Raw genomic sequence first — 27,853 nt, forward strand, 5'->3', positions numbered from 1 at the left:
GGCAGAGCAAGGAACCCCTGCTCAGTTGCTGCCACACCTGGCTGGGAGATTCCAATATTCAATTTCACAGAGACAAACTCAAGGCTGCAGGAAGGCAGGCTGGTTTTCCTGGGGGATGCCTGGCAGGATCAGAGCTGTGCCCGTGTCTGTGCCCGTGCAGAGGAGCCTGGGACACAAATCCCGGCTGGGGCTGCCCCGGAGCAGCCCGGGCAGGGGAAGGAAGCGTGCGGAGGGACACACCATTGTTCTGCCCCTGCAGCTCCTGGGGAATGCAGGGCAAACAGGAGGGAGCTCGGTGCTTTCCTGTGTTTGTGCTGCCAGTATTTTCATTAAGGTCCTTTTTCCTACCTCTTTCTGCAAGGCCTTTGTGCCTCTAGTAAGCGCAAGGAAGGTGTTGATTGTAAGCGTCCCCTCAGGCATAATTATTTTACCATAATAGCATTTACAGGGAGGGCTTGCAGAGCCATTTTCCTGTTACATCTTCTGTATTTCAACCTCTCTTTCACTTTTTTTTTGCCTCCTCAAGCTGCCCCAACAAGCCCTTGCAAGGTCTCCATCCCTGCAGCAGAAGCCATGGTGAACTGTGAGCCCTGAAGAGATAGCTGAGGGTGAAAATAGGAATATTTGATGTTACCCAGCAACTGGAAATGAAGGTATCTTCTGTCCACCAAGTCGGGAAACATTGTTTGCACAATAGCTGTGTGTGCCTGCTATGGGGGAGTTACCAGCAACCCCTTCCAGGAGATAAGAGGGATGCACATAAACAGGAGGAGCAGGGATTATTGGAGCAGGTAAATCAGGACCCTGTCACCCTCAGCATCCCCTGATGATTGCACTGAACTCTTGCAGTGTGGGGGAGGAAATAGGGATGGCTCAGTCATAACAGGTAAATAAATATGAAATAAATACAATAAATATAAAATTGAGAAGACCTGGAGGAGCCAGGAGCAGGTTTTTTTGGTGGTAGTGACCCACTGGCAAGCTGAGGAATGTCTGTCTCCATCGATGTTTCTAGGATGAAGAGCACCCTGTGTGCCCTCGTGTCCCTCTGAAGCCCTAAAAGATGTTCCCCTGTACCATTGTCTTGGACAAACAACGCCTGGACTGGCCCCACAGCCCTTCAAAGGGCTGGAGAAACATGGATCTGTTCAGTGCATCCAGAGCCCTCTGGATGGAGGGGAGCTGGGCAGTGTCCTGACAAGGACAGCCACTGCCACAAGTGACTGAGCAGATGACAAAACTTGGTCCTGTATCCCAAGCTTGTGACCTTTTATTTGCTGGCATTTTTTTCCCCACAACAAATACACAGTTCCTGCTCTCAGTATCAAGCTTAGGATAAACACAAGTTTCCTGTGGATAAAAGAAAAACCCATAGTTAAAAATCATGTTGATGTGGTACTTCACAGTACAGTTTAGGGACATGGTGGGATTTTGTCAAAGATTAAACCTGATGATCTTGGAGGTCTTTTCCAGACTTAATGATTCCATGATTCCAGATATATTGGGAGAACTTCAGGGCATGTAAGTGAAGCCATCTCTGAACTAATTGGTTTAAATTAAACTTTGTTTAACAGCATTTTCTAGTGCAGTCCACTTAATAAACAAATGCAGCTGACACAGCTAGGATGGAAATATATTTCTCATTATGTGGTGCAACACTTCCCTGCCCTGTGAGAAGGAGCCTTACCAAAAAATGCTTCTGATAACATCTGACCAGAAGAGTCAGAGAGGATGAGTGTGGAGGCCAAACCTTGCTTGCACCAAAATCCCAGTGGGATTTGCTGGAGGAGCAGCCATCACATCCACCCTGGCAGGCAAATCCCAGCGCTCTCCCTGGCTGCCCCTTGCACACAGGGCTGCTTTGTTCCCTCTGCTCCCTGCCCACCCAGCCCTCTTCTCTTCACCAGCACATTCATCAGAGCCTTTTGGCTGAGGCCTTTGTTCTGTGCCTGCACAGGAAGGTCTGGGCTCGTGGTTCACATTCCTGGTGCCAGCACGGGATGATCTTTATTGACAAACCCATTATTGATCCAGCTCCCTCCAGGAGGACTTTCACCTCCTCCAGCTCTGGCCACACTGTGGATTTGCAGGTGATGTTTGGATACAAACACAGATAGGTTCACAATGCAACCCTTCAGGGATGTGTCCTGCTCCAGTTAATATTAAACACCTTTGGAGATATCTCTGCATTTCTCCAGGCTGGGAGGAACCTGCTGCATTCTTCTCATAGCTTCTTTGCAGGTACTGAAATAAAATCCCTGACCTGCATCCCTGAACAAAGCCCCTGTTATTCAGCCAGGTCAGGGGGAGCATCAGTTTTCTGATCCTCTCCATCCCAGAGTTTTCCTGGATGGAAATGTGGGGTTTTACCCCATCACAGGGGATGAGAAACACATCCCAGCCTCAGCTCAGCCTGCCTGAGATGGAGCATGTGTGCACAAACACTGCTAAAATTAAACCCCCGGAGTTCAAAACCTCACTGTCTGAAAAATGTTACATGAATCCATTTCCCTCTATTTTTAATAAAACAATTAAAAAAAAAAAAAAACAGCAATTTTTTTTCCTGTTACAAAATAATGTTGTTCTACATGATGCTGTTCCAGCAGTTTATAAAAATTTTTACAAATTTAATCTGTAAATTGCTTTTTGATGGATGAAGCACAGCACCTGCATTCAGCTTTCCAAGCATCAGTAACTGTACACAAACACCCTTCTCTGTTAAAGCCATTTTGGGGTGCCTTTGGCCCAGGAGGGATTTGTTAACTTGGAAAGATGAGTCCTTCTTGCACAACACCAGCTTTTGGGTGAGCACCTTACAACAGCCATGGGTTCAGAGATCCATGGAATATCCTGAGAGCAGCCAGGCCTGCTCCCAGCCTGTGGTCAGGGCAGGGCTGAGCAAAGCAGCACCAGAACATCCCACATTCCTGGGATGGGCTGCACCCCCAGCTGCAGGGACAAGCCCCTGTCTGGGGGATGGATTTTTCCAGGCTCAAAGATGGAAAGCATTCTGCCTTCATCTGCTGGAGGACAAAATCCACCAGCAGATGATGCTTTGTGCTGGGCTCCATGGAGGAGAGGTGAGGGTAAGCAAGACCTGAATGTCCTGCCCTCCTTTCTCCAAATGAATCCAAACCACCTCCCAAGCCAGGCCTGGATCACTGTGAAGATGTCAAGGTCCACACAAAAATCCTTCATCCCACCAGGTTTAGGAAAGCCCCCAAAATGCTCATTTGGGTCCATTCCAGTTCAGCTCTTGGATCCCAGGTCAGGGATGTGCTGCCATCCAGGAGGTTTCACAGCCCAGAACCTGTTGGGCTTGTCTTGCTCCAGCTTCCTGCTCAACCTGCCAGGAGCTGATCCCAGGAGGAGACATTCCAGCCAGGCAGCCTCCTCAGCTGCATGGAGAGAGCAGAGGAACACTTCCAGCCTTTCCTCCTGGGCCAGACCTGCCCTGGGTTCTGCTGGATTCACCTTGAGCTTCCTCGCCTCTTCCTGGCCTTGGAGGCTTCTCCCTGCTCCAAATCTCTCTGGAGTTTCTGCTGCTACAAATGCATCTCTTCATCCTCCCGTTGCCAATCCAGCCCAGAAGTTGCATTTCCCACTCCAAAACCTCAGCATTTCCCACTCCAAAACCTCAGTCCAAGGTCCACCCCGAAATTGTCCTCACTCTTCAACACCATGAAGGGACCAGCACCAACGCCCTCATTTCCAGCAACATAGCAGAGGCAGAGCCAGGGAATCTCCACTCCTCGGGGCAGATTTCCCCTCCTGGTTTGTGGGACAGGCCAGAGAGGCCTCAAGGTGTTTGCTTTGACCCTGAGGTGACGTCTGGGGTGGAAAGGTCACACCCAAGACACTTGCAGTGCTTCCCCTCTGAGCCCAGCAGCCACCAGCAAGCTGTGCTGGGCACTGGGGCTGTAATGAGGAGAGCAAATATTATCCTCCAGAGGTGTCACCAGCTGCTGCTGCTTTGAAATGCTGGGAGAAAAGCCTCCTTAAATAGTTGGGATTCCTCCCACCAGCACAGGGATGAGAGGAATAATATTTGGGAGAGGAACACACCCCGAATGAGGGCGTCTGGGTGAGGGTGGGAAGCAGAGAGCAGCCGGCATCTCCCGGCCACAGATGGTTCCCATCAAGAGGAATTTTTTCTTGTTAATCCCAAAACAAGCTCGAGATGTATTTTTATTACAGTGTTAAGAGGAGAGAAAAAGAAAGTCTGACATGACCCCCTGTTTTTCTGGCCTCACTCCCTGCTCAGCCTCTGCTCTGAGCAAGCACAGAAAATTTAGTTCATGTTAAAGGCAGGGACTCTGGGAAGAGAAAATCCTGAGGTGGTTCTAGCTCTTCTTGATATGGGAATTTATCCCATTCAAGCTGGAAATGGAGGTAAAAATCAAAGCCTGGGTGCGTATTTGAAGTATCCCGTGGTGTTCTCTGGGTTCATCAGGGCACAGAGGACAAGGTGCCTGTGGGGATGTCAGCAAGGGTGTCCACTCTCCCCTTTAAATCTTAAACCTGCTTTGAGCACCAGGGATGGACTCCTGAGCCAATCCACTCCCAAAGCCTCCATGAGCTCAGGAGCATCTCTAGCTCAAAAAAGCCCCAAAATAGTGATAAAAATTGCCATCGGTGGGAGGACTGGGAATTCATTCTCCTCAAAAGACATCCCAAAAGCCCTGCTTTGAGAACTTGCCTGGCATTCCTCCACGGCCTCCCTGGCTGTTGGATGCCCTGGTTCCACAAACCTGCTCTGAGGGAGCTGCCAAGAGGAACCCCTTGGCATGTCCCAGGAAGTTTCCAAGGACAGCCATGGGCTGGGGATGTGGAACCCCTCCCAGATAACCAGCTGTGGGCCATCTGAAAGGATTCACATGAAAGCAGGGCCAGGAAATAACTTTTTCTCATGGAGTGACACTTGTGGTCCATGGTGGTGGCCCTGCTGGAAGCACCCTACAAGGTGGTGACCTCTCAATGGGAATTTTCTTTCAGACAGAACTTCCTGGGATATTTACACCCCCAGATGAGGCTGGGCATCCCCCCCTCCTCTCTGGCAACTCCCTGGAGTGACTCAGGATGTGCAAACACTGACTCATCCCAACGTCCCAGGAGCACTGTGCTTCCCACACACACACCAAGACAGGGTGGTGGGAGAAGGGAAAGGCTCCACTCAGCCTCCCCTGTGCCCTGAGGGAGGGCTGCAGATGCATCAGCAAGGTGGGGCACTCAGGCAGGCTGGGGCAGCCGAGGACCCTCTGCACAGGGATCTACAGAGATAAGGGCACTCTGCTGTGGGAGCTGCTGCCCAGTATGGGAAAAATGGATTGGGAGGCTCAGGATTGGTTTAGGAAGGAGGATTTGAAGAGCTGAGGAAGAGGATCAGGAAATGCAGGGTTGGTGTCTGGGCAGCTGCAAAGGGTGGTGGCACAAGTCAGCTTGGCTGCACAAATCCTGGATTTCATCAGGATGTGATTATTCCATACAAGGACAGAAATATGTGGATCCTGCAGCAAACAGCACCACTGAAAAAGCTGCCAAGCTCTCCAGTCTGTGACCACCCACTGCAAATCCTGCTGGAAAACTGGAGGAACCTGGATCTGCTCACCAGGGATGAGGTGGATGGTTCTCCTGGAGATCTGAAATTTAAATGGACATTCAGATGCATAATTGGCCATCCTAAAAAAGCTGTTTCCTCACGCCATTGCACACTGTGGGGACAGAGCTCCCTGACCTGTTTTCTGTGTGAGCCAGAGCACATTTGGCATTTCTCCTCCCTTAGTCCTGAGAAATGGCCATGTCCAACTCCTGTCCCTGCACAGACACGCCAACAATCCCACCCTGGGCATCACTGGGAGCTCTGTGGGGCTGTGCCCATTCCCTGGGGAGCCTGGGCAGTGCCAGCACTCTGGGGGAGAACCTTTCCCTAAATCCAACCCAAACCTGCCCTGGCACAGATCCAGCTGTTCCCTGGGGTCCTGCCAGACACCAGGGTCCTTTCCATGCCATTCCAAGGGGGCAGGATGGAGCTGGGACAGATCTCCAGGTGACACCTGAGGAAGTGAGGGCTCCTAAGTGTTTTCCCTTAACAGCAGAAGTAGAAGGGATGTGAGATGTGACATCCCTGCCCATTGCTGACCATTAAAGATTACAGCCCAGCCAGGCCACAAGGATTGTAGGAGTCAATCCCATTTAAGCCCTTCTATTTAAAGAAATAAACTACCCAGGAAAAAAGCAGCCTAAGATTAGAAACACACAGGATTTCCTCAAATTCCAGCCATCAGCCCCAGATTCAGCCTGAGGGGGTGGTTTGTTATTCTCCCACAGCATGAATCCTGCACCCCAGCAAAGTTTGGATCATGCTGTGCAGCTCCATCACAGGCCCAAAAACCACACTCAAAACTGGTTTAGTGCCGCTTCCTCTCTGCCTAAACCATCTCCAGTATTCCTTGATTAAAAATAGTTTTTCAGGTAGGAGAGTTTTGGCTTTTTGCACAAGCAGGGGATGTTTCCTGCAAATTCCACATTGCTCAGGAGGATGCTCCTGTGCAGGAGAATCTTTCAGAGAATTTAATGCTAAGCAGGGAAGGGAAGGGTGGGAAGAAGAAATAAATGTTTTGGGTTTGTTTTCTTGTTTTGGGTAGAAAAAGAACTCAGAGACCACCCAGTGCCACCTCTGCCATGGGCAGGGACACCTTCCACTGTCTCAGGTTGCTCCAAACCCTGTCCAGCCTGGCCTTGGGCACTGCCAGGGATCCAGGGGCAGCCACAGCTGCTCTGGGCACCCTGTGCCAGGGCCTGCCCACCCTCAGAGGGAGGAAGTTCTTGCCAATATCTAATCTAAAATCTCTCCCCTCATTTAAAATGACACAAAGGATGTGGGTAAACCAGACAAAGTCACCCTGTGCTTTGTGCCTCACCAGCCAGGAATTGAGAAGCCATTTGGGATTTGATACCTGGCTCTGCTGCTTCTCCCTAAGCTGGGTGAAACTCCAGCCTAACTTACCAACTCTAGCCTGTCCCTAAAGGGATCCCAAAGGAATAAGGGATCCCTTCTGCCCCAGCACTGCAGCAGGATGGGAGCAGTTGCTTTTTCCAGGCACAGCACGAGGGGGTGACTCATTCCTGGCAGGAATTTCCCTCTCACCCATCCCCTCCTGCCCTCTCTCAGCCTGGAGATTTTCCCCCACAGCAACAAGGGGTGAGGGCAGCTTAAGATCAGCCAAGAAGCAGAGACCTTCCCTGAATCCCCTGAATTCAGCTGAGAATCTGGCCAGGAGGTCTCCACTCCTTCCCAGCTGTGTGTTTTGGGAAGGAGGGAAGGGGAATTCTGGAATACTGGGCAGAGCTGCCCCATCAGGAGGGTGGGGAGACTGGGCATCAAAAGAGACACATCTCATGTGCCAGTTGTCCCTGTGGTGGCATTGAGGTGCAGCCAGGGCTGGGCAGGGCACGTGAGGGAGCTCAGCCCTCCCAGGAAAGCTCAGCTCAGCTGCATGTGCACAAACAGGTCCAGCAGGAGCCATCCAGGATGACCACACAGCCAGGTAGCCCATGATTCATGGGATACCCATCTGCTGAAGCTGCAAGCACTCACTTTCCACCTCCAGTTCTCCTCCAGGCCAAGTGGCAAAGCCACAGGGGCAGAAGGTGCCTCTTGCCAGGGCCACCAAGCAGGAGCTGCCAGGGCTGGCTGCAGGAGACCTTCACTCAGCTCCACACCACAGCAATGGTTCCAGCCCTGTGGGATTCAGGAGGCCCAGGGTAGCCTTGGGGGCACACATGAATTTCTCAAGGTACAGAACCTGGAATGAGATTTTGGAAAGCTGGAGATTGAAGGAAAGAGTCCAAAGGAGGACCTGGCTTTCAGGAAAATAACAGAGAATCACAGACTGGTTTGGGTTGAAGGAACCTTAAAGCTTATCCAGTTTCATGGGCAGGGACACCTTCCACTGTCCCAGGTTGCTTCAAACCATGTCCAGCCTGGCTTTGGACACTTCCAGGGATCCAGGAGCAGCCACTGCTTCTCTGGGCACCCTGTGCCAGGGCCTCCCCACCTTCACAGCCAAGAATTCCTTCCAAATATCCCATCTAAATCCACCCTCTTTTGGTTCATAACCTCATCCTACAACTGCTTACCCTGACAGATGCAGCAGCTCAGGATACAGGAAGGGCAGAGATGTGCCCCCCTCTCCAGGTGTGCTTTTCCTTTACCAGTTATCCCAAACACACCAAGTCTCCCTTTTTTTCTCCCACTCTGGGCAGCCACAGCTTGGCCATCAGTGGAAAATGATTCCTTGAGTGAGTGTGGCTGGATCAGCTGACTGGGCTGGCTGCAAATCTCGTGGTCACACAGCTCTAAATGTGCAGCAGTGCCTGCCTAAGCCTTTCCGTTTATAGGATGGAGAGGGGAGCTGGGAGTGTGGAAATAAATCCTTTGGAAGCAGAAGGGGGTTGGAGACAGAACAGGACTCCCCAAGGGAAACACATGGGGGTGCAGAGAGGGTGGGCAGCAAGCACAGATGGAGCTGATGGAGCATCACCAACTCTGTGCTTCTGATGAGCTGAGGTCAGAGAAGGGCACAGAGCTCTGGGAACTGGGATGAGAGAGCTGGGCTGGGGAGGCAGTGTTGGGGTGCTCACAGGAGTGTGAAACCCCTCCCTGCCTCCCTCCTGCAGCCTGGCTCATCTCTCTGACCCCTGGCCTCCCCACAGGAGCAGAACTCTGGCTCTAGAATAAATCCCAGCTGTCTCCCAGCTCTTCCCCGGGCGAGCTGCCATGCCATGATAAAGCAGCTCCTCCCTCCAGGGCAAGCCCCTGAGCTGCAGCTCCTTGGGAAGGCAGCCTGGTGATGGACTGTGTCAGGGAATAACAAATGCCTTTAATTCCCCCTTCAGCCAGCAGCTCCCTGTGGGAGGCAGCGTGTCCTGAAGGAAGGCAAGAGGGAGGCATCTGGAGCTGTGTGCACAGGCACTCAGATGCCTGGTAAATCACCCCAGCCAGGCTCCAAGAACCCTGACAGGCTCCAGTTTCTCTCTCCTGGATAGATACAGGGTAAAATTTGCTGCTTCACTTGGTTATCCCAATGCAAGGGGCTCTACGCAATCCCTGAGTTACTCTGCAGAGATTTTCCTTGTTGCTAGCAATTGCAAATTCAGGAGAGGAGGGGATCTGAGCAGGAACTGCTGCTGAGGTTTCATCTCAAATATCCATTCCCTGAGCATGAATGTTTTGTGTCAGACCTGTAGGGGTTTTTCAGGTGGATCAGTGGGGTTTGCTGGCATTGGCACCAGCACCACTGGGGCTGTCAGCTCTGATCATGCACAGCTTGGGGCTTGCATGATGAGAACAGGCTTGGGCTCCATCCAGCTCAGATCCAGTTAATTAAAGGAAATAAAACACTTCCCTACAAGCCAAACCCCTTTTCTGGGTGCTGTTTACTGGGAGGCTGCAATTCTGGACCAGAGCTGAGTGTGAGACCTGAAGGGTATCACTGCAAACCCCCCCTGGGGGCTCCAGCCTTGTGTCCTGTAGGAAGCCAGCCCTTCCCATTCCCTGCTAAAGGGATTGGCTGCTGCTTGTGCACTCTGGCACATCCCTGGGGACACATGGACATGGCCCTGAAACAGAGCAGCTGTGGCTGCCCTGGATCCCTGACAGTGTCCCAGGCCAGGCTGGACAGGGCTTGGAGCAGCCTGGGACAGGAGAAGGTGTCCCTGCCATGGCAGGGGGTGGCACTGGTCGAGCTTTAAGGTCCCTTCTGATCCAAACCATTCTATGCCATAATGATTGTGTGAATTTATATGAGAGCTGCTTGGAGTTACTCCCATCCCCACAGTCTTTCTGCCAAGATTCTCCTGTAGATCTTTGTCTCTCTCTTTCCTTCCCTGGAAAGAGAGAGACAAGGAAAGATTCCTGGCATGGCAAAGAAAAGACCAGTTCACATAATCCTCATGGCAATTGGGATTTGGGCAGCCTGGGGAACCCTCTTCAGGAGAAGAGGATCCTGCAGGTCCCTCAAAGAGAAGGAGAAGGACTCCCTCTCTCTGCTCCCAGGCAGAATAGCAACTTTGAAACTGAAACCTGGAAAGACATAAGGAATCTCCTGGCATGCTGCTCAGGCACCCATGCCATGCTCCCACAGTTTGGGGTTATCTATACTATTTCTATGATAATAAAGTACAGTTGAAATTATATTTGGCAGCATCTGAAATAAGTTAAGTTCCTCTTCCAGGCCAGGCTGGACAGGGCTTGGAGCAACCTGGGATAGTGGAAGGTGTCCCTGTCCATGGCAGGGCGTGGCACTGGGTGATCTTTAAGGTCCTTTCCAACCCAAAACAAGAAAAACCAACAAACAAGCAAAAATGCCAGGGGATTCTACATCCATCTTTCCTTCTCTTTTTCCCTCCTGACCATGCTAGCCTTGTTATTTCTCTTGGCTTTTCTCCTTCCAGCAGGGAGGACTGGCCTGGAGGAGCATCATTCCCAGGGCAAGTGGAAGGGAAATCATCCCTCCCTGGCAGAGAGGGGCTCCCAGGACACACTGCTGGGGCACATCCCGGGGCTGTGGGTGGAGACCGAGCCCTTCCTGCTCCTCCTCCCGGGATTGGTGGCTGGGGAAGGCTGGAGCCAGCCCGGGATGGTGCCGGAGCCGGGCAGCGGGGGGAGCAGCGAGACCGGGACACGGGGACGGGAGCAGGATGGAATGTCCCTCCCTGCCTGGGGAGAGATTCCCTGGATTCCCCGGGGCTCAGGGGGTGCGTTTGGGGATGCATGGAGGGGATGTCATGGAGCTGAGTGGGATCCTGGCTGGGCACTGCTCCCTGGGGAACCCCAAAAGGGGAGCAGTGCCAGGGCCACGGGGGAGTCTCTGCAGGGGGAGCTGTGCCCAGGGCTGGTGCGGGTGGGAGCAGGGTCCAAACGAGTCCTGCAGAGCCCTAAGTGGATCTGTGTGCTCCCAGCTCTCTGCAGCTCCTGAATCCCAGCCAGTCCCTCTCTGTCTCCACTATTTTTAAATCCATCTATTTCCGCTGGTCTCTCTGCTTTGGTGCAGCCTTTTCCACACTGACACTTCTGCAGCCCAGAAATCCTAAATATTCTCATTCTCCCAAGTGTTTAAGCACCAGCTGCACTGGGGACCAGGGGAGCTCAGGGACAGCAGTGCAGGGGCTGTGCTGTTTATTGTGGGTTCATGGCACTTTCTGAAGCATGGGAAACTCATGGCCACAGCCACACAGAGCCAGAAGTGTATTCCCAGTGCAGGATTCAGGGCGTGGGATTGGAGCTGGGACTGGAGACAGAAACCCTGGTGGCAGTCAAGGCTGGAGGAGGTTCCTCACCATGATCCCACCCTCGAGGACAATGCTCCTGCTACCCCAGGGACGCAGGGCTGGCACCAAGGCACACAATTATCTGATTAGCTGAAGCTAACAGGTGATGAGGCCCTAAAGGACCTCTGGAGTGCACGGTGCCATGAGCCCAGTGCTTCTCATGCCCACAAGGATTTGTCTGCACTGACTCTACACCAGCCCTGTGGTGCCCAAGATTCCTGCAGGGCTTTTTGGGCGTCCCCCCACTCTGCCCCATTTCATACCTGCTTCTACAGGGTGACCATGCACCTTCCTGCAAATGCCAGGGAAGTCAGGAAAGCTTCAGGCAGTGATGAATTGCTGGATTCATGGTACGTGGTGAATCAGAGACAGAGCCCAGAGTGGATTCATTGTGCACCCCACATTTGATGAACTTGCCTCCAGCAGATCCAACTATTCTATAAACTGGAATTAGGGAGAAAATCATAGTTAAATTGTTAATTCATCAAGACAAGTGCCATCACAGTCACTGGAGATATTTCTGAATTTGGGGAGGTCAATTTGGAAAATAAAGACAATTCCACAATGAACAAATTGCAGTTTCTCCATTATTTTGCATGTCCAGCACACAGCTTTGTCATTGGAAACTACAATAACCAGAACTGGGTATTCCATATCCAACAGAAACCCTGGGAAGTTCAGGATTTGAGTGCTTCCCTCCCATTGAACTGCAGCCACGATTGCATCCTGAAATGTTCAAAATTCAGGAGCTGCCTTAAGTTCTTTGCTGCTGCTTCTCTGTGTTCAGGCAGCAGAGGAGCTTGAAATAATTCCCAAGTGGATGGGGCTAAGCCAGCTCCATGCAGGAGAGGAGGAGGGCAGCTGTAAGAGGCTTTGATTCACACGTGTCTTTGTAACCACAGCATCCCCTGGGTCCCAAACCAGGAGTGATCCCAGGGGGATTCAGCTCTTGACGTCAAAGCCAACAGAGTCCAGAAGTGCAAATGATTTCAAAGACTGAATCCAAGCTGTTTGTGCACAGCTGGGAAACATCCAGCACTTTCCTGAAGGGAATCAGGAGTGAAACAACGATCCTCATTCATGTAAACCTCCCACCCCACCTCTCCCAAGCACCTCTGCCCCAGGCTGAACAAGAAACCTTCTGTACAAAGCCAAATTCAGCAGCTCTGATGCCTCCTCCAGTGTTGGGAACAGCCTGTCAGATCCAGGGACATGCAGGAGATGTTCAGTGTACTGAGTGCTGGGCCAGGAGCTTGGAGTGTGCAGAGAGAGGCAGCTCCTGCATCTCTTCCCACTGTGGGAAGCACAGTTTGGGCATCCATATTGGAGAAAGGCATCAATCATAGTCCCACAGGCTAGAAAAACACAAAGCAGAGCCTGTTCCTGCCTGGGGTTTGCAGCACAGTAACCAGGAGAGAGAAGACAGGGATACAGAGGCTGCTCTGTAAATCCAGAGGACCCTTGGCCATGAGATCCATCTCTGCTGGATGAGATTGGAGCTGGGATAATCCCACACAGAGCAGCTCCACATCCTGGGGTCCCAGCCCTCAGCAGAGTGTCTGTGCAGAGAGGGAGAAGATGGAGAAGATGCCTCTGGGACTCCCTCTCAAGTCCTCAGCATCCTTGTGGAGAGGAAAGCAGCACAAACCAGCCTGGCTCTGATTGTGCCCCAAACTCACCTTCCATGCCTCAGTCTCCCCAGCTTTTACAGAGGATAATCAGCCTTGCCCCACTTTATAAAATCCTGGGCCATCTGCAGATGCAGCTCTGATGTGATGAGTCAGATCTGCCTTGTGTGACTCAGCTGGCAGATCCCATCCAACAGCCACGAAGCTCCCCTTGCTCCAGGATCCATATCTGCTGTTCTTACTGCCAAGTGCATGACTGTCCCCAAAACTAAACATGCCTGTGAGTTTCTAAATGCATTTGGGAAGACCAGGAAAAAGCCTTTCCAGCTTCATTCTGAAACAGAGAAAAGTTCACTGGGCCATCCACAATTTTCCTCCCTGCAAGTTACAAAAGACGGAAAACGGAAAACAGAGAGTGAGTTTTGTTTCTAAAATTAACATCCCTGAGGCAGGAATGTGGCTCTGCAACACCAGGAGCTGTGGCAGGACAGGGATGTGACCCTGGAAAAGTCTTTAATGTGTGAATACAGCCCAGTGGCAGCTGGAATAAAATGTGAGTGGCTCCTTCTGAAGCTTTCAGGACCGGGTGTCGCTCTGCAAGAATGCAGTGGGGTTGCATCATGTGGATTCCTTGAATCTTCCAGAAATCTGCCACTTCTTCCCTGCCACATTTTCATGGGGAATCTATAAAGTAGCTGGGAAAAACACACTGCAATTTTCTGCTGGCATATTTGAAGCAGGCAGGAATATTCAGGCTAAGTGGGGTTTCATCACACATGGAAGATGTCACTTTTTTCCTAAGGGACTCTGGCCTTGGAGATCCATCCTGGAATACATCCTGGCCTCTTGCAGACACATCCTAAATTTCCATGTTATGGGTTAAACCCCCTACCCAATCTGGACCTATGGCAAGGGACATCTGCCTCCCAGGATGAGTGCATTTTGTCATGCCAAGCAAAGCTGCAGCAGCTCAGATCTGGACACAAACTGGTTTGGTCCCACCAGATCAGCAGAACATCCCCAGGGTTGGGGCAACCATAGACCTTGGAAACTAGGGAAGGATGAAACCCCTTTTCCTGTTTGGTTTTACACTAAAGCAGATTTCAGATTAGATCTTGGGCAGGAATTGTTCCCTGTGAGGGTGGTGAGGCCCTGGCACAGGGTGCCCAGAGAAGCTGTGGCTGCCCCTGGATCCCTGGAAGTGTCCAAGGTCAGGATGGATGGGGCTTGGAGCAGCCTGGGATAGTGAAAGGTGTCCCTGCCCATGGCAGGGGTGGCACTGGATAGGCTTTAACATTACTTCTAACCCAAACCAGTCTGAGATCCCGTGATTCCTGCTGCATCTCTCTGGGCAGCTTTTGTGCTGCCTCTGCAAGAGCAGAATAGACGAAGAGGCTGCCAAGGCCCCTCCTAAGCATCCCTTTGCTTACACATGCTCAGCACTTGGCTGAGGAGGAGGAGTGCACACGCTGCTTGTTCCTGCTGGGCCACTGCCCAGCGTGTCCTTCCTGGGATTCATCCCTCCCCTCCTCCTTTCCTGTCTTCACCCCCCAAAGTCCTCAGGACAGCAAACCCAGCAGCCCCAGCCCTGTCCTGCACTCAGCCCTCTCTTTCCTCTGCCACCAAGAGTGGCAGTTTTAGCACTTGGCTTCTTGGGAATCTGATTTCCAACAAGGAAAAGACTTTTAGGGACAGCAGTAGGACTGGGGAGACAGGCAGTTGTGTGACACACTTGCACACACAGCACAGGCTGGGCCCACCCCGCCTCCAGCCCTGAGCAGTGCTGTGCTGGAAGCAGAAGATTGGCTGCTGAGGATCCCTCTGCAAGCCAGGCTGGGGTTTAGGGGCGGTTCTGTTCCCTCAGCTGGCTCCAGAATAAACTGTTTCCTTTTACATCCCGGTTTCCTGAGGGGGGAGCGTGTGGGGCTGAGCCTCCTCTCAGCTTCCACCAAATGTGAAGGGCAGGCAGAGCTCAGACCTTTCACATTCCCATATGCTCCTGGAAAATGCCAGGAAGAGAAGAGGGAGAGCTCACTGCAGCTTTTAACAAGAAAGGTGCCCCACCACAGTTCCAGAGCAGATTGACCACCTGGGCCTTCTCTGCTTGTGCTTTGTAATAAAGGGTGAAAACCTGGAATTGGACATTCCTTGATGCCTGCTTCCAGTGAGGAAACTGATGTTGCAGCATCCCAAAGCCCTGGTGCTCTCACATCCTGTCCTTGAGATGGCCCCTGAGCCTGTGGGACTGATGTGGCTGACAAACCAAGCACTTGCTTTTCCTTTTGGCTGCTTTTTGGGAGGATCCAGCCAGTCCCAGTCACTGAGAGGCAGAAGGGACAGGGTAAGGAGTGCACATCACCAGTGCTCATCTTAGAATCACAGAGTTTAAGGTTGAAAAAGTCCTCTAGGACCACTGGGTCCAAACATTAGCCTGGAAAGGGCATCCTGGAGTCCTCTTGGCTCGCCACAACCCCACACCAGCGCTCCTGGATCAGTGTAGGAACAGTTCCGGACCTCACAGCCCCGTGGGTCCTCCCAAGGGATTGCAAATCCCTGCTGCCACATCCACAAGGATTCCATCTCCTCCTGCCACAGCCCAGCTCCCAGGAAGGTGTGGGATGCATGGGCCTGCAATCCAACCTGCCACCACCCATGCTAGCCCTCTGCTGAGGCCACACAGATGTCATTCTTTCCACCCAAAAGCACCAGAGGAATTCCACCCCCCTGCCTCGCTGTGTTGGCAGGAAACCCTGTGGATTTTGAACTTTTTTTCTGGGAGTATTAAGCAGGGATTACAAACTGGGATCAAGGGAATCTCTCTCTGCTGTGCCCTGTGGGAAAGCTGCAGCTGCAGCCTCTGTAGCCTGTCCTCCCTGGTTTGTGCACTGTGACATACCTGGATGATGCCATGGATGGGGAATTTGCTCCACAGCAATCAGGTCTTTTCTTCTTCCTTTTCCTCCTCCAGCACACCTGCTGAGGAAGCAAAAGGAGATCAGTGCTTTGCAGAGGATCCACAAATTTGTCCCTTTAGGACATGTAAACCCAGTGAGCTCCCTGGAAGCCTGGGGCTGGCATGCCCAGCTCTGGTACAGCAGGCTGGCACAGGAGTTTGGCTCTCACTGCTGCACTCCAGACAGGCCAGGGCACGGATCCACAGGATGCAGCCTTTCAGCTCCACTGCCATCCTTTGTGTGCTGTCTGCTCACACAAAGCTGGGCCCTCCCAGCTCCAGCCAGGCCAGAGCTGGGCATGGCTGACAGCCAGAGAGGGAGAGAAGGGCTGGGATCCCACTCCAGTGCAGGGCACTGCTGCCAGCAAAGCCACGGCTCCACGGTGCCTGCGGCTGCAGGAGTGAGCTCACAGTGCCAAAGGAGGGTGTGCAGGGAGGAAATTAAAGTGCTGAACCCAAACTTGTCCTTGGACTGAGCCTTGAAGCAGAATTCCCCCAAAATCTTTGCATGTGAGCACCTGGAGAAGTAGGCAAGCCCTGACTAGCTCTAGAGCAGAGAGGGATCCAGGGAGAGCTCAGAGCCTCTTCCACTGCCTAAAGGGAGCTCCTGAAAAAGAGAGGGATTTTTTTGTAAGGGCAGAAAGTGACAGGACAAGGGGGAATAGCTTCCCACTGCCAGAGGACAGGGTTAGAGGAGATATTGGGAAGGAATTGTTCCCTGTGTGAGTGGTGACACCCTGGCTCAGGGTGCCCAGAGAAGCTGTGGCTGCCCCTGGATCCATGGAAATGCCAAAGGCCAGGTTGGACAGGGCTTGGAGCAAGGTGGGACAGTGGAAGGTCCCTCCCTGCCCATGGGGTGGTTTTAAGGCTCCTCACTGCAGGCTCCCAGCATCCCTGCCCTCCTCAGCCATGATCCTGGAAAGCAGAGATCCTGCACCAGCACTGCCTCACAGCAGCACAGATGGCAGACTGTCTCCAGCACAGGAAAACAGGATGAGTCTCCTGGGTGACTGCAAGGTGAGAGTGCAAAGCTGCTGGAGTTTATATTTAAAAGTCCTGTCCAAAGAACACACAGCGTCTGCTTTCGTAGAAATGAACCACTCCTTCAATAGTCAAGTGAATCAAGTGAATTAGTAACACTGCTTGAAACAAGAAGCCAAACAACCAGCACAGCACCAATCTGCATGTTTCATGGCTGAGCATGGATTGTTTCCCACAGAGAACTGGACCACTGGTACAGCTGGATTTCACTGCTCTCCATCCCAGCATTTCCAAGCACTGCAACAACAGCCTAGAAATATCCCTCTGCTTTGTCTTGGGGGCTGTAGGATCACACCCAGGTCACAGAAATTTGGGTGGATTTTAATTTAAGGCTCAGTGCATCTGCACTGCCCTAAACCCACAAAGTCAACCCGTGCTGGAAATAACTCCAGACAAAAGAATCTCGAGCTCTGCCCTGCGCAAGTGCGGTTTGGAGGGGAGGAGCTGGCCGGGAGGAGAGGATGTGTCCCTCTGGCAGCTGGAACCGCTCATTACATGAGCAGGGGAGACGGAAGAAGGCAACTCCCAGTTTGGCTCCCCCTTCCCAGTCCCCATCCCACCACTGGAGGAGCTCCTACGTGGCACTGTGGGGGCTGGGAGCGTCTCTGCACAGCTTGGAATCGCTGGAGAGCAGCAGGAATCCTCCCCAGCAATGCAGATCAGCCTGATTCCCAGAACTCTGGCCCTGGACACAACTGTTCACAGTCACTGTTCACCACAGCCTCCCAAAAAACTTACTTCCTTTTCAAACCAGGACAAGGATGAAGCTGTTTGCTGACATTTTGGTAGAACTGACTCATTTTCTGCGCATTCACATCCTAAAGTTCTGCAAGGGTTTTTTGTGGCTCTTACCAGGTTGTGTTGGAGACACAGCAGGAATAGGATGAAATATACACTTAAAAGCAGGAATAGGTTGAAATAGCAACTCCTGCACTTAATAGCAGGAATAGGTTGAAATAGCAACTCCTGCACTTAATAGCAGGAATAGGTTGAAATATACACTTAAAAATCAGGAAAAATCTGAAATATCTTCATGCTGGCCTGCCAGCCCTCAAACACAACTATTTGCATTCTACTCCATGTTACTGAGGCAAAGCCATTTCAAAGGACCAAAGCACAGAGCACCCAGAGTGTCAAAGGACTTTGGTGCTGGGAGGCAGTGAAAGAAATCAAGATTAAAAGTGTAAGAGTTTATTTTAAATCCCACTCGGAAGGTGAAAAAATCTTACATGGGAAGTAATTACCGAGCAGGGTTTGAAGGTGGAGCAATTCAGAATTTGGCAGAGAAAAGCAGCTGATGGTGGAAGTTTAAAGGAGCTTTTCTCATTTCTCAGCTGGCACATGCTGCTGGTACAGACCAGTAACATTTGCCTCGGTATTGATGGTTTGATATCAGCAAATTCACTATTAATAAAGCCAAAATTTTGCTATAAAAACTCTGGGACCCCGTTGTTGATCATTTATGCAGACATAAAGCAAAGCTAACTGCACCAAAAGACACTAGTGTACCAAAATCTGTTGGGTAAAGTATTCCAAAGCTATTTTTCTCACTGAATCCCTCCCTGAAGAGACCAGATCTCTAAACATTACTGAGCACCAGGTTTGTTGCAGCTGATGGAAGCTTTTTTTTACAGGGAGGTCTCAAAGATCTCCCCTTGTTTGAGATGAGAAGTATCTACTCACATGGCACCATCTGAACAGGTCAGATGGAAGAAAAATGTCACTTTTTGATGCTACCTTCTAGAATATGTGGGCTGTGAAGGGGAATGGAATGGTGATTCCAAAGCAAGATGCTTCCAAGACAACAAGCAGAATATTCTATGCCAGAAGGAAAATCAGATGCTGTTTGCTACTACAGCAACAGGAGGCTGAGATCTGCTGAGACTCCTGTCTTCAGAGGGAAGCAAAAAAGCTTGGCAGAGCCAAAATTAGGGGCAAAAATTAAATTACAGTGTGATTAAAAGGGAGACATAGACATCAGTTAAAGAACACAAGGATTCAGCATCCTTCTGCTGATGTAACTAACCATGAGGGGGGTGGTACCTTGAATATCCCTCCATCCCAGACTGCCATGAAAACAATCCTGTGCTGTCCTAAAACATGACAGGGTTGGATCAGAGCTTCAACACTTGTGACTCAGCACAAACCTCTCCATGGCACAGCTTCTCTGGGCACCCTGTGCCAGGGCCTGCCCACCCTCACAGCCAGGAGTCCTTCCCAATATCCCATCGAGCCCTGCCCTCTGGCAGTGGAAGCCATTCCCTGTGTCCTGTCCTTCCATCCCTTATCCCCAGTCCTTCTCCTGGAGCCCCTTTAGGCACTGGAAGGGCTCTGAGCTCTCCCTGGAACTTTCTCTTCTCTCTTGGAGGTCACATTTCAGATTCACATTTCAGGATGGGGCAGGTGTTAAACATAGGCTGCCTGTGACTGCTCTAGTCGTGGCTGAAGCCCTTTGCATCACCCCTGACTTCATATGGAGGGCGACAGCCCAGAAACAAACAAATAAATATATCACTACCTGCCTTTGGTGCCAACAACCATCCAGCTGCAGGAGATGCCAGGGGCAGGGAGAGGATGGAAATAAGACGGACCTGAGCCCTGCAAGAAGGCAAAAGCCCAGTTTGGGCAGGGAGTAGGTCCCCCCGTTCCTGCAGGAGGCCGGGCTGGGCTCAGGCAGGGGACAGGCTGGGGACAGGCAGGGCAGGAGGAGGGAAGGCGCATCCCCCATCCATCCCGACCCCCCTTCGGCGGCGCGGGGCCGGCATTCCCTGCCATTGGCGGCGGGCCGGGAGAGAGCCGGGACGGATCCTCCCCTTCCTCTCCCTCCCCAGCATTTTTGAGAGGGTTTTCCCAAGTTTCCAGAAGTTTCTCCCCGGCCCCTTATATACCCCCTCCGCAGGACCGGGAGGTGCACAGGGAGCCGAGCAAAGCCGTGTCCCGACCCTGCAGGTAAGGGGGGGACCCGAGGGACCCCGGGTGGAGACCGAGCTGAGATTGCAGCAGGGCGAGGGGGGATTTTGGGGTCCTGCAGCCTCCTGCTTGGCAAAAAAATCGGGGGGAGGGTTGTGGCATGGGAGAAGGGGCTGCAGTGGGGTGGGTAGATAGGGGTACAGACTGTCCCATGAGCTGGCTCTGGGTTTTTGAAGCAAAGCATTAAAAAATCCTCCAGTTGCCTCCAGTTTGCAAGAGGTGGTCACAGTGAAGCTGCGGGAAAAGCTTTCAGAGAATGAGGAAAAAGAAAAGGGGGGATAAGGGAAGCTTTAGCTTGGTGTGGGTGAAATCCTCCAGCCCCGCTCAGGCTCAGCCTGGGAGCCTGCAGGACCCTGGGCACCATCCCAGCACAGGAATGAGAACTCTCCCTGCACAGCACAGCCCGACCCTGCTCCTGCTGCCTTAACCAAGTGCCACATCCCTCTGGTGACACGGAAATGGCCTTTTGCCTACAGTCCTGTGCCCTGCAGCTCTGTCCTGCTCCTGGGAGAAATCCCATCCCGCCAGGAAAGGGGGTCCCAGCAGCCGCAGGGAAGGCTGAGGAATGCCACGCTGGCACTGGGCGTCCCCTCGCTGTGGGAGCACAGGAGAGGATGGTGCTGGCTGTGCATTCCCCACATTCCCTCCATTTTCACCACGGGCTCTGAATTCACCCAGAATCGCTGCCGTAATCCGAGAATGGGCAAAATTTCTCCATCTCGGGCTGTGTGACTCAGCAGAGCCCGAATCTGCCACCCGGCCCTGAAGTAATGAACCTTTTTTTAAGCTGAGGATGAAGCAGTGCAGGCCACCCCCTGCTCACAAGAGAACTACTCCATGTATCTGTTTTCTTTCAGAAAGAAAAAGGCAAACGTTGACCTCACTATGAAACAGTTTCAAGGTATCCTTAGAAATAAACGGGAAATAGAAAACCAGAAGCAGCCTCCTCACACTTCCAATGTTTGTCACCCTGGCTGCACTTTAAGAGTGTTGAGGGCAGTTTTGAGCCTGTTGCACAAATCTTTGCTCTTGGGGCAGGCAGGATGGCTCCTCCCTTTAACAGCAGCCTTGCTCCCAATAAAGGAATTTAGGTTGTAATTCCCACTCTGGCACAGGGTCCCTGGTGGAACTGCGCACTCTCCTCGCCCGGGGCTACGTGCTGCGTGTTTCCTTCCATGTGTAATCCCAGCGGGCCCTTCGCTTCCTGCTGGGAATGCTTTAACCCTGCTGCAGCCTTTCCCTGCCTCCCCATGCCAGGGACAGCCCCTGAGGCTGGCCAGGAGCAGGGTGGGAGCAAAGGACCACCAAGGAACAGGGCTGCAGTGTAGTGAAGCAGTTCCTGTGGAGGACAAAGTCCCCAAAAGCTGGAGGGGGAATTTAAGGCCTGAGGAGCTGCCAGCAGGAAGGTTTGCTGAGTGAAGGCAGGAGGGAGGGGAGGTGTGGGGCCAGGGGGGGATGAGCCCCAAAGGGCTTCCAGGTACTTAGACCAGAAGCTTGGGGCTCAGAGCCCTTCCTGGGGTGGGTTCACCTACATTGGGATGAGATCCACCCACCTCAGGCATGAACTGAAGGCTCTGCTGGGGAAAATGAGGCTCCCCCACCTCCCTCTGCCCCAGGCAAACCAAAGCCGAACAGAGCTGATCAGACAGCGCAGGATCTTCTCCAGGGCTGCTTGGCTTTGCTTGGTGGAAGCTCACGTGCTCCATCTAGTGCCGAGGAATCTGAGGGTTTGGGGCCCAGGCCAGGGTCCCCAGAGAGGACGGTCCTTGCCATGCAGTGCCTGCAACAGCCCTTGGATCAAGGGGCAGCATGAAAATTTTTCAGCTTTTCCTGATCAGGGAAGTGGTTTCTCCTGCTCTGGGGAGAGAATCATGGAAGGGCTGGGTTTAAAGACTATCTTTTTCCCCACCTGCTATGGGCAGCAGGGACACCTTCCCCTATCCCAGGTTGCTCCAAGCCCCATCCAGCCTGGCCTTGGACACTTCCAGGGATCCAGGGACAGCCACAGCTTCTCTGGGCACCCTGTGTCAGGACCTCACCACCCTCACAGGGAAGAATTTCTTACTAATGTACAATCTAAACCTGTCTTCTTTCACTTTAAAGCCATTCCCCCTTGCCCTGTCAAGATCACATGAGAAATAGCTGTTGCTTACATTCCCTGACCCTTCCTTAAGCCATCACAGTACATTAACACTGGAATATAGGGAAACTGCTTAGGAAGGAAGCTTTCATTCCAAATGCACAGGCTCTGCTTGCCAGGGTGCAGCCTGCACTCCTGAAGATTAATTGTTGCTCAGGGTGGACTTGGGATGGCTGCACCCCAATGAAGCACTGGGGCAATGTCACTGGAGCAAGGAATGGGTTTCTCTGGAAGAGCCCCTGGGATCTCTGGATGCTCCAGGAAGGCTTTGGCTCATGCTGATGGTGCATTTTCTCACCCAGCAGGTCCTGTGAGGTGCTGGGTGCTGCTGAAGCCATGTGGATCATCGTGGGACTGGCCCTCCTGGGCCTCGCTGCGGCCGTGCCCTCGGAGGACAGGAAGCTGAGTGACAAGGCCACCACGCTGGCCGAGCGCAGCACCACGCTGGCCTTCAACCTCTACCACGCCATGGCCAAAGACAAGGACATGGAGAACATCCTGCTGTCCCCCGTGGTGGTGGCCTCATCCCTGGGGCTGGTGTCCCTGGGGGGCAAGGCCACGACAGCCTCGCAGGCCAAGGCGGTGCTGAGTGCGGACAAGCTGAACGACGAGTATGTGCACAGCGGGCTGGCCGAGCTGCTCAGCGAGGTCAGCAACAGCACTGCCCGCAACGTCACCTGGAAGATCGGCAACCGCCTCTACGGCCCCGCCTCCATCACCTTCACCGAGGACTTCGTCAAGAACAGCAAGAAGCACTACAACTACGAGCACTCCAAGATCAACTTCCGAGACAAGAGGAGCGCCCTCAAGTCCATCAATGAGTGGGCAGCCCAGACCACAGATGGGAAACTCCCAGAGGTCACCAAAGATGTGGAGAAAACTGATGGGGCCCTCATCGTCAACGCCATGTTCTTCAAGCGTAAGTTCTACCTTCAGTTCTTGGTACGAGTGCCCCAAAACCTGCCCTGAGCCAACACACAGAATCATGGAATGGTTTGGGTTGGGAGGGGCCTTAAAGATCATCCACCAGCCCCAAGGGAAGGTGGACAAATCCTAGGTCCACTGGAGGCAGCTCTTTGTCAGTGGTTGGGAACTGTGCATGGACTTACCGCCCATTCCCTTTTCTTACAAACTGTGTTTCTCTCTCTCCTGCAGCTCACTGGGATGAGAAGTTCCATCATAAGATGGTGGACAACCGTGGCTTCATGGTGACCCGTTCCTACACCGTGGGCGTGCCCATGATGCACCGCACAGGTGAGTGGGAAACCCCTGCCCCACACCAAGACCAGCTGGAGTTAGGATCATTGTTCTCCCTTACCCAGATTTCCACCAGCTGCTTCAAAGATTGTTTTGCCTCATGACAGAGAACAAAGCAGGGAAGTGTTTGTTCTACTGATTCAGTCTCCCTGTGAGCAGAGAATCCATGTTTACTATGAGCTGCTTGCCTGTTGGGAACAAATCCTTGCTCATTACACAAATGAGAACCACAGCCAACTCCAATAATGCTGGGCCACTTCCCAAAAGAGTGTCCAGACTCACTTCCCTTGCTGGTCAGGGAAAGTCCAGGCTGAATTCACTTTGCCTCTGCTCCACATCCAACTGTTCCCCTTTTCTGGTTTCAAGGTCTCTACAATTACTACGATGATGAGGCAGAGAAGCTCCAGGTGGTAGAGATGCCACTGGCTCACAAGCTCTCCACCATGATCTTCATCATGCCAAACCATGTGGAGCCTCTGGAGAGAGTGGAGAAACTGCTGAACAAGGAGCAGCTCAAGACGTGGACTAGCAAGATGAAGAAGAGATCAGTGGCCATCTCACTGCCAAAAGTTGTCCTGGAAGTCAGCCATGACCTGCAGGTAAAGGAGGTCCTTCAAGAGTTGGCCCTTATTACAGTTCTTTGGGATGGGGGGAAAGACAGTGGGATGATGGGTTATCCATGCCTGCTGCCCCTCTTCCCTCTTGCACTGTGTCATCTCCGGGAGGGTTGCTGACCTCTTGTCTCCCCCTAGAAACACCTAGGTGGTCTGGGCCTGACAGAAGCCATTGACAAAACCAAGGCTGACTTGTCCAAGATCTCCGGCAAGAAAGACCTTTACCTGTCCAACGTGTTCCATGCCGCGGCTCTGGAGTGGGACACAGAAGGGAACCCCTACGACGCCGACATCTACGGCCGAGAGGAGATGAGGAACCCCAAACTCTTCTACGCTGACCACCCCTTCATCTTCATGATCAAGGACACTAAAACCAACTCCATCCTCTTCATCGGCAGGCTCGTGAGGCCCAAAGGCGACAAGATGCGCGACGAGTTGTAGTTGGGTTTGTTTTGGTTGGGTTGTTTTTTCCCAGAGCTTTGGTTTGTGTGTGTTTTTAGGGGGGCATTTTGACAAATGGGAAACACTATTTTGTATCCTTCTTGAACCATGGGTGCTATTCAGACCAGGGTGCATTGTGAAGAGAAACCAGCGTACACTTTACCTCACCCCACAATCCAGATTGCACAAACCCACCTCCAGAGAGGAGCAGGGGAGCCTGGCACCAGAGGGTCACTGGGAGTCAGCTGAGGTGGCCAGGGTGAAGCTGAGCTCCTCCCTGCACTGGTTAAGCCTCCTGCTCAGCTCCTTGCTGCTCCACCAGCCCTGCCAAGGCACCACCCTCCCATCCCAAACGCTTCCAATCCCACTGCACGCTTACCGCTGCCGCTTTTCCCCTGCTTGGGTGCCTGCTCCTGCTTCTCTCTTCTCTCTCCAGGGGCGTGTAACAGAGCTCCAAGGGCCAGCTGTGCAGTCCAGCCCCTGCAGGGGCCTGCAGCAGAGCAGGAGGCAGCATGGAAGAATGGAGATTGTATGGAGTTGTGCTCTTCTGTCCTGCCTAACCCTGTGCTCTGTGCTCGATGCTTCAACCACAAGAGCTCCCTAGGGAGAGCATCAAAGCCAAGAGCAGCCTGGATCAAAACTTTATGGAGAACTAAGGGGCTTTGGGATGTCAGGGAGAGCTGAAAGCACAGCCTGGATTTCTAGAAAGAGTAACCTGAGGTTCCTTCAACACTCCACCCCCTGGGATCACTGAGGGGCCAACAGCTGTAATTAAACAGGCAGTTGTACCAGGCAGAGAACTCACTTCTCTAGGAAATGCTCTGCATCCCCTGTAGGGCTGGCAAAGACTCCATTCCCACTGCCAGGGCTCTCCCAGAGCTGGTTCCAATCAGCTCCCTGTGGAGCTGACCCAAGGCACTCCTGGCTGGCTTCTCAGAGGGAGGTGGGATCAGGGTCACCTCCACTTTCTTGCTTAATTAAACACAAAGCTTTAAAGCTGCCATTACCTGACTTCCTAATTATGCTCTGCTGAAGCTCCATGGTACTTTAGCTCCCTGTCTGCTGACCTGGATAAGGGGACCCTGAAAAACAAAGGTATTTATAGTTATATTTATGTCTGATAATTAGCAGGTTTCACAGCCTGATCCAGGCTATTCCTAACTTCTCTTCAAGGGATATCATCAGGTCAGTACTATTTAAAGGAGCTGATGTTATCCCAGGAGCATTGCAGCACTTGCCACGCACTGAGAGACACCACAAGGCAAACACTGAGATTATGGAAATGAGGGAAATCCATGCATCCCAATGGAATTGCCAGTTCCCTGAAACCAGCATGGAGCACCTACATGGCTTTGCTTTCTGTCCCTGCCAATTTTCCCTGCTGCCATAGAAGCCCAATACTGCATATTCCCAGGTGCTGGGAGGCAGGAGGCAATGCCAGGTGTGTCCCCAAATGTGGGACACTTCCAGGTTATGCAGTGCACTGAACCCACACACAGAACGTTCTGGAGGCTGGGCTGGGGGGTGGAAGGGGTGGGCAAGGCAAGAACACACTGTGGGATATTGTGAATAATTTGCATCATGTGGATGCAGGTGTCTGATGGCTTTTATTGTCTGTTCTTGTACTACACACTGACAGTTGTGTAATTTTGCAATAAAACTTTTTCAATGAATCCCTGGTGGCTGGAATCCCTTGTAGAGCAAAATAAACTTAAAGAGGTTCCTTGCAATCCTTAAATCCAAAACACCCTAAAAGTGGCAACTATGGACAAAAATTACTCCATGCAAAAGATGAATTCCTGTAGCACATCAATCATGAGAAAGGAATGCTCTTAGCAGATTTTCCCTTCACTGTTTTCTCCTGAAACTGCCAATATCCAACACTATAAATGCTCCACAGGTAAAGGACCAACTGCCCCGTCCTGATGGGCCATTTAGCAGAATAAAAACTGAGCTGTCAGCCACAGGGACCAGCCTTCCTGACTCTCCATGCCAAAGCTCCTCCAGCTGGGATCCACTCTGGGGAAACAGAGGAAAAAAGTGCAGGCTTAAGATACCTTTCCCAGGTGGAAAATCCAGCACTGGCAGACCCTGCTAATCCATGTTCTCCCACTGCTGGCAAGGGATGAACCTTCTGCCACTCACTCTTAAGCAAAACTAAAGGCAGACATGTCCTCTTTTCCCTGGACAAGCACACACAATCCTGGGCAGCTCCTCCCACACTGGAATAGCACCACGTGCTTCCTCATTTTCACTAAATTGAATTACTGAAGCCACCTCCAGCACCAACCACAGCAGGAACACATCACCCTGGAATAGCAATATTGAAACTAAGTTAAAAGCTTTCCAGAGTTCCTGAGTTCATCCCACCCCCAGCTCATCTGCCAGGGCTTTTGTCTAAGGGAAGCACTCATATGACACAGGGAACTGAATGAGTTCCCTCCTCTTCTGGAGCTTCTTTAAACAGCTCAGAGTGGTGGTAATTCCAGCCAAAACACTTGGAAAAGGTGTTCAGCTCATACGTGGAGCCACAGCTTCTCTGGGCACCCTGTGCCAGGGCCTCACCACCATCACGGGGAAGAATTCCTTCCCAATATCCCATCCAGCCCTACCCTCTGGCAGTAGGAGCCATGCCCTGTGTCCTGTCCCTCCCTCCTTTGTCCAAAGCCCTCTCCAGCTCTCCTGGAGCCCCTTTAGGCCCTGTAAGGGGCTCTGAGCTCTCCCTGGAGCCTTCTCTTCCCCATAACTTGTGTAGCTCCTGACTCTAGCAGTGATGAGCACTGTGAAATTAACAGGGTAATGGACAAGGTTGGAGAGCTCTTCATCAGGAAGTGGAACACTCTCCTGGAAATCCAGCCCTCCCTGGGAGGCAGCAGGAGAGATTTCTAACCATCACCATCTACCACATAGTGTGTTTAAGAATTTAGAGACAACATGCAAAACCAGGTGTGACTTTTATTGCTTCAGATCTCCCCAGTTTCACAAATTTCCTGCTCCTACAATGTGACAGAGCTGTGTTGTCGTATTTTCTATTTTCAGATTATTTCCACATTCAAATTTGTATAAAAATTAATATTGGCATTAGTCTAATATTTATATTAACTATTTAAACATTTGTACTGAATGGTGCACACAGAAACCTGAAATCACTGACACTCTTGTTTCTGAAACTCAGACTCCCAGGTGTGCCAGAGAAGCTGGGAACAGCAAGGCAAAGGCTCCCTGGACAGACCAGTTCAAAATTCCAGTTCCTAACCTGACTGCCTAATTCCTGCAGAGCAACCTCCTAAAAACAGAAATGTCGATGTGAAAGCTGGTCCTAAACAACAAACAGGCTTTGAATTCCTCAAAATCCAAACTCCTTGATCCTGCACATACATTATCTCCTATGATTGTGCCTCTCTTCCCATTCCTGCACCAAACTTCCACCAGATACTCCCACTTTGCAGGTCAGGACAGAAGGTTTGAAATCCTGAGT

General features: G+C 52.0%; 1 protein-coding gene and 1 long non-coding RNA gene across 9 annotated transcripts; one reads left to right on the top strand and one right to left on the bottom strand.

The window, feature by feature from the left end:
* Positions 1 to 1,264: 1,264 nt before the first annotated feature.
* On the bottom strand, positions 1,265 to 25,892 carry LOC143693423 (uncharacterized). 5 transcript variants are annotated; one of them, XR_013181092.1, is made up of 4 exons: positions 24,755 to 25,892; positions 15,856 to 15,932; positions 11,595 to 11,775; positions 1,265 to 5,639 (listed from the first exon to the last, which is right to left on the bottom strand). It is a non-coding gene; the product is annotated as an uncharacterized LOC143693423 (long non-coding RNA). The 5 variants fall into 5 exon arrangements; XR_013181090.1 differs by having other exon boundaries at positions 13,011 to 15,932; XR_013181091.1 differs by having other exon boundaries at positions 11,595 to 13,337; positions 15,856 to 15,935.
* Positions 19,772 to 26,048, top strand: SERPINH1 (serpin family H member 1). Of its 4 annotated transcripts, none has more exons than XM_054654878.2 (5): positions 19,772 to 19,902; positions 22,366 to 22,982; positions 23,219 to 23,317; positions 23,687 to 23,919; positions 24,073 to 26,048. In XM_054654878.2, exons 2-5 carry the CDS (start codon positions 22,400 to 22,402, stop codon positions 24,373 to 24,375), a joined length of 1,218 nt encoding a protein of 405 aa, XP_054510853.1. In that variant the 5' UTR covers positions 19,772 to 19,902; positions 22,366 to 22,399; the 3' UTR covers positions 24,376 to 26,048. The 4 variants fall into 4 exon arrangements, with proteins under 4 accessions (XP_054510853.1, XP_054510852.1, XP_077030720.1 ...); XM_054654877.2 differs by having other exon boundaries at positions 22,369 to 22,982; XM_077174605.1 differs by lacking the exon at positions 19,772 to 19,902 and adding an exon at positions 21,201 to 21,329.
* Positions 26,049 to 27,853: the final 1,805 nt, after the last annotated feature.

This window comes from Agelaius phoeniceus, chromosome 2 (assembly GCF_051311805.1).
Source record: "Agelaius phoeniceus isolate bAgePho1 chromosome 2, bAgePho1.hap1, whole genome shotgun sequence".
Lineage (NCBI taxonomy): Eukaryota > Metazoa > Chordata > Aves > Passeriformes > Icteridae > Agelaius > Agelaius phoeniceus.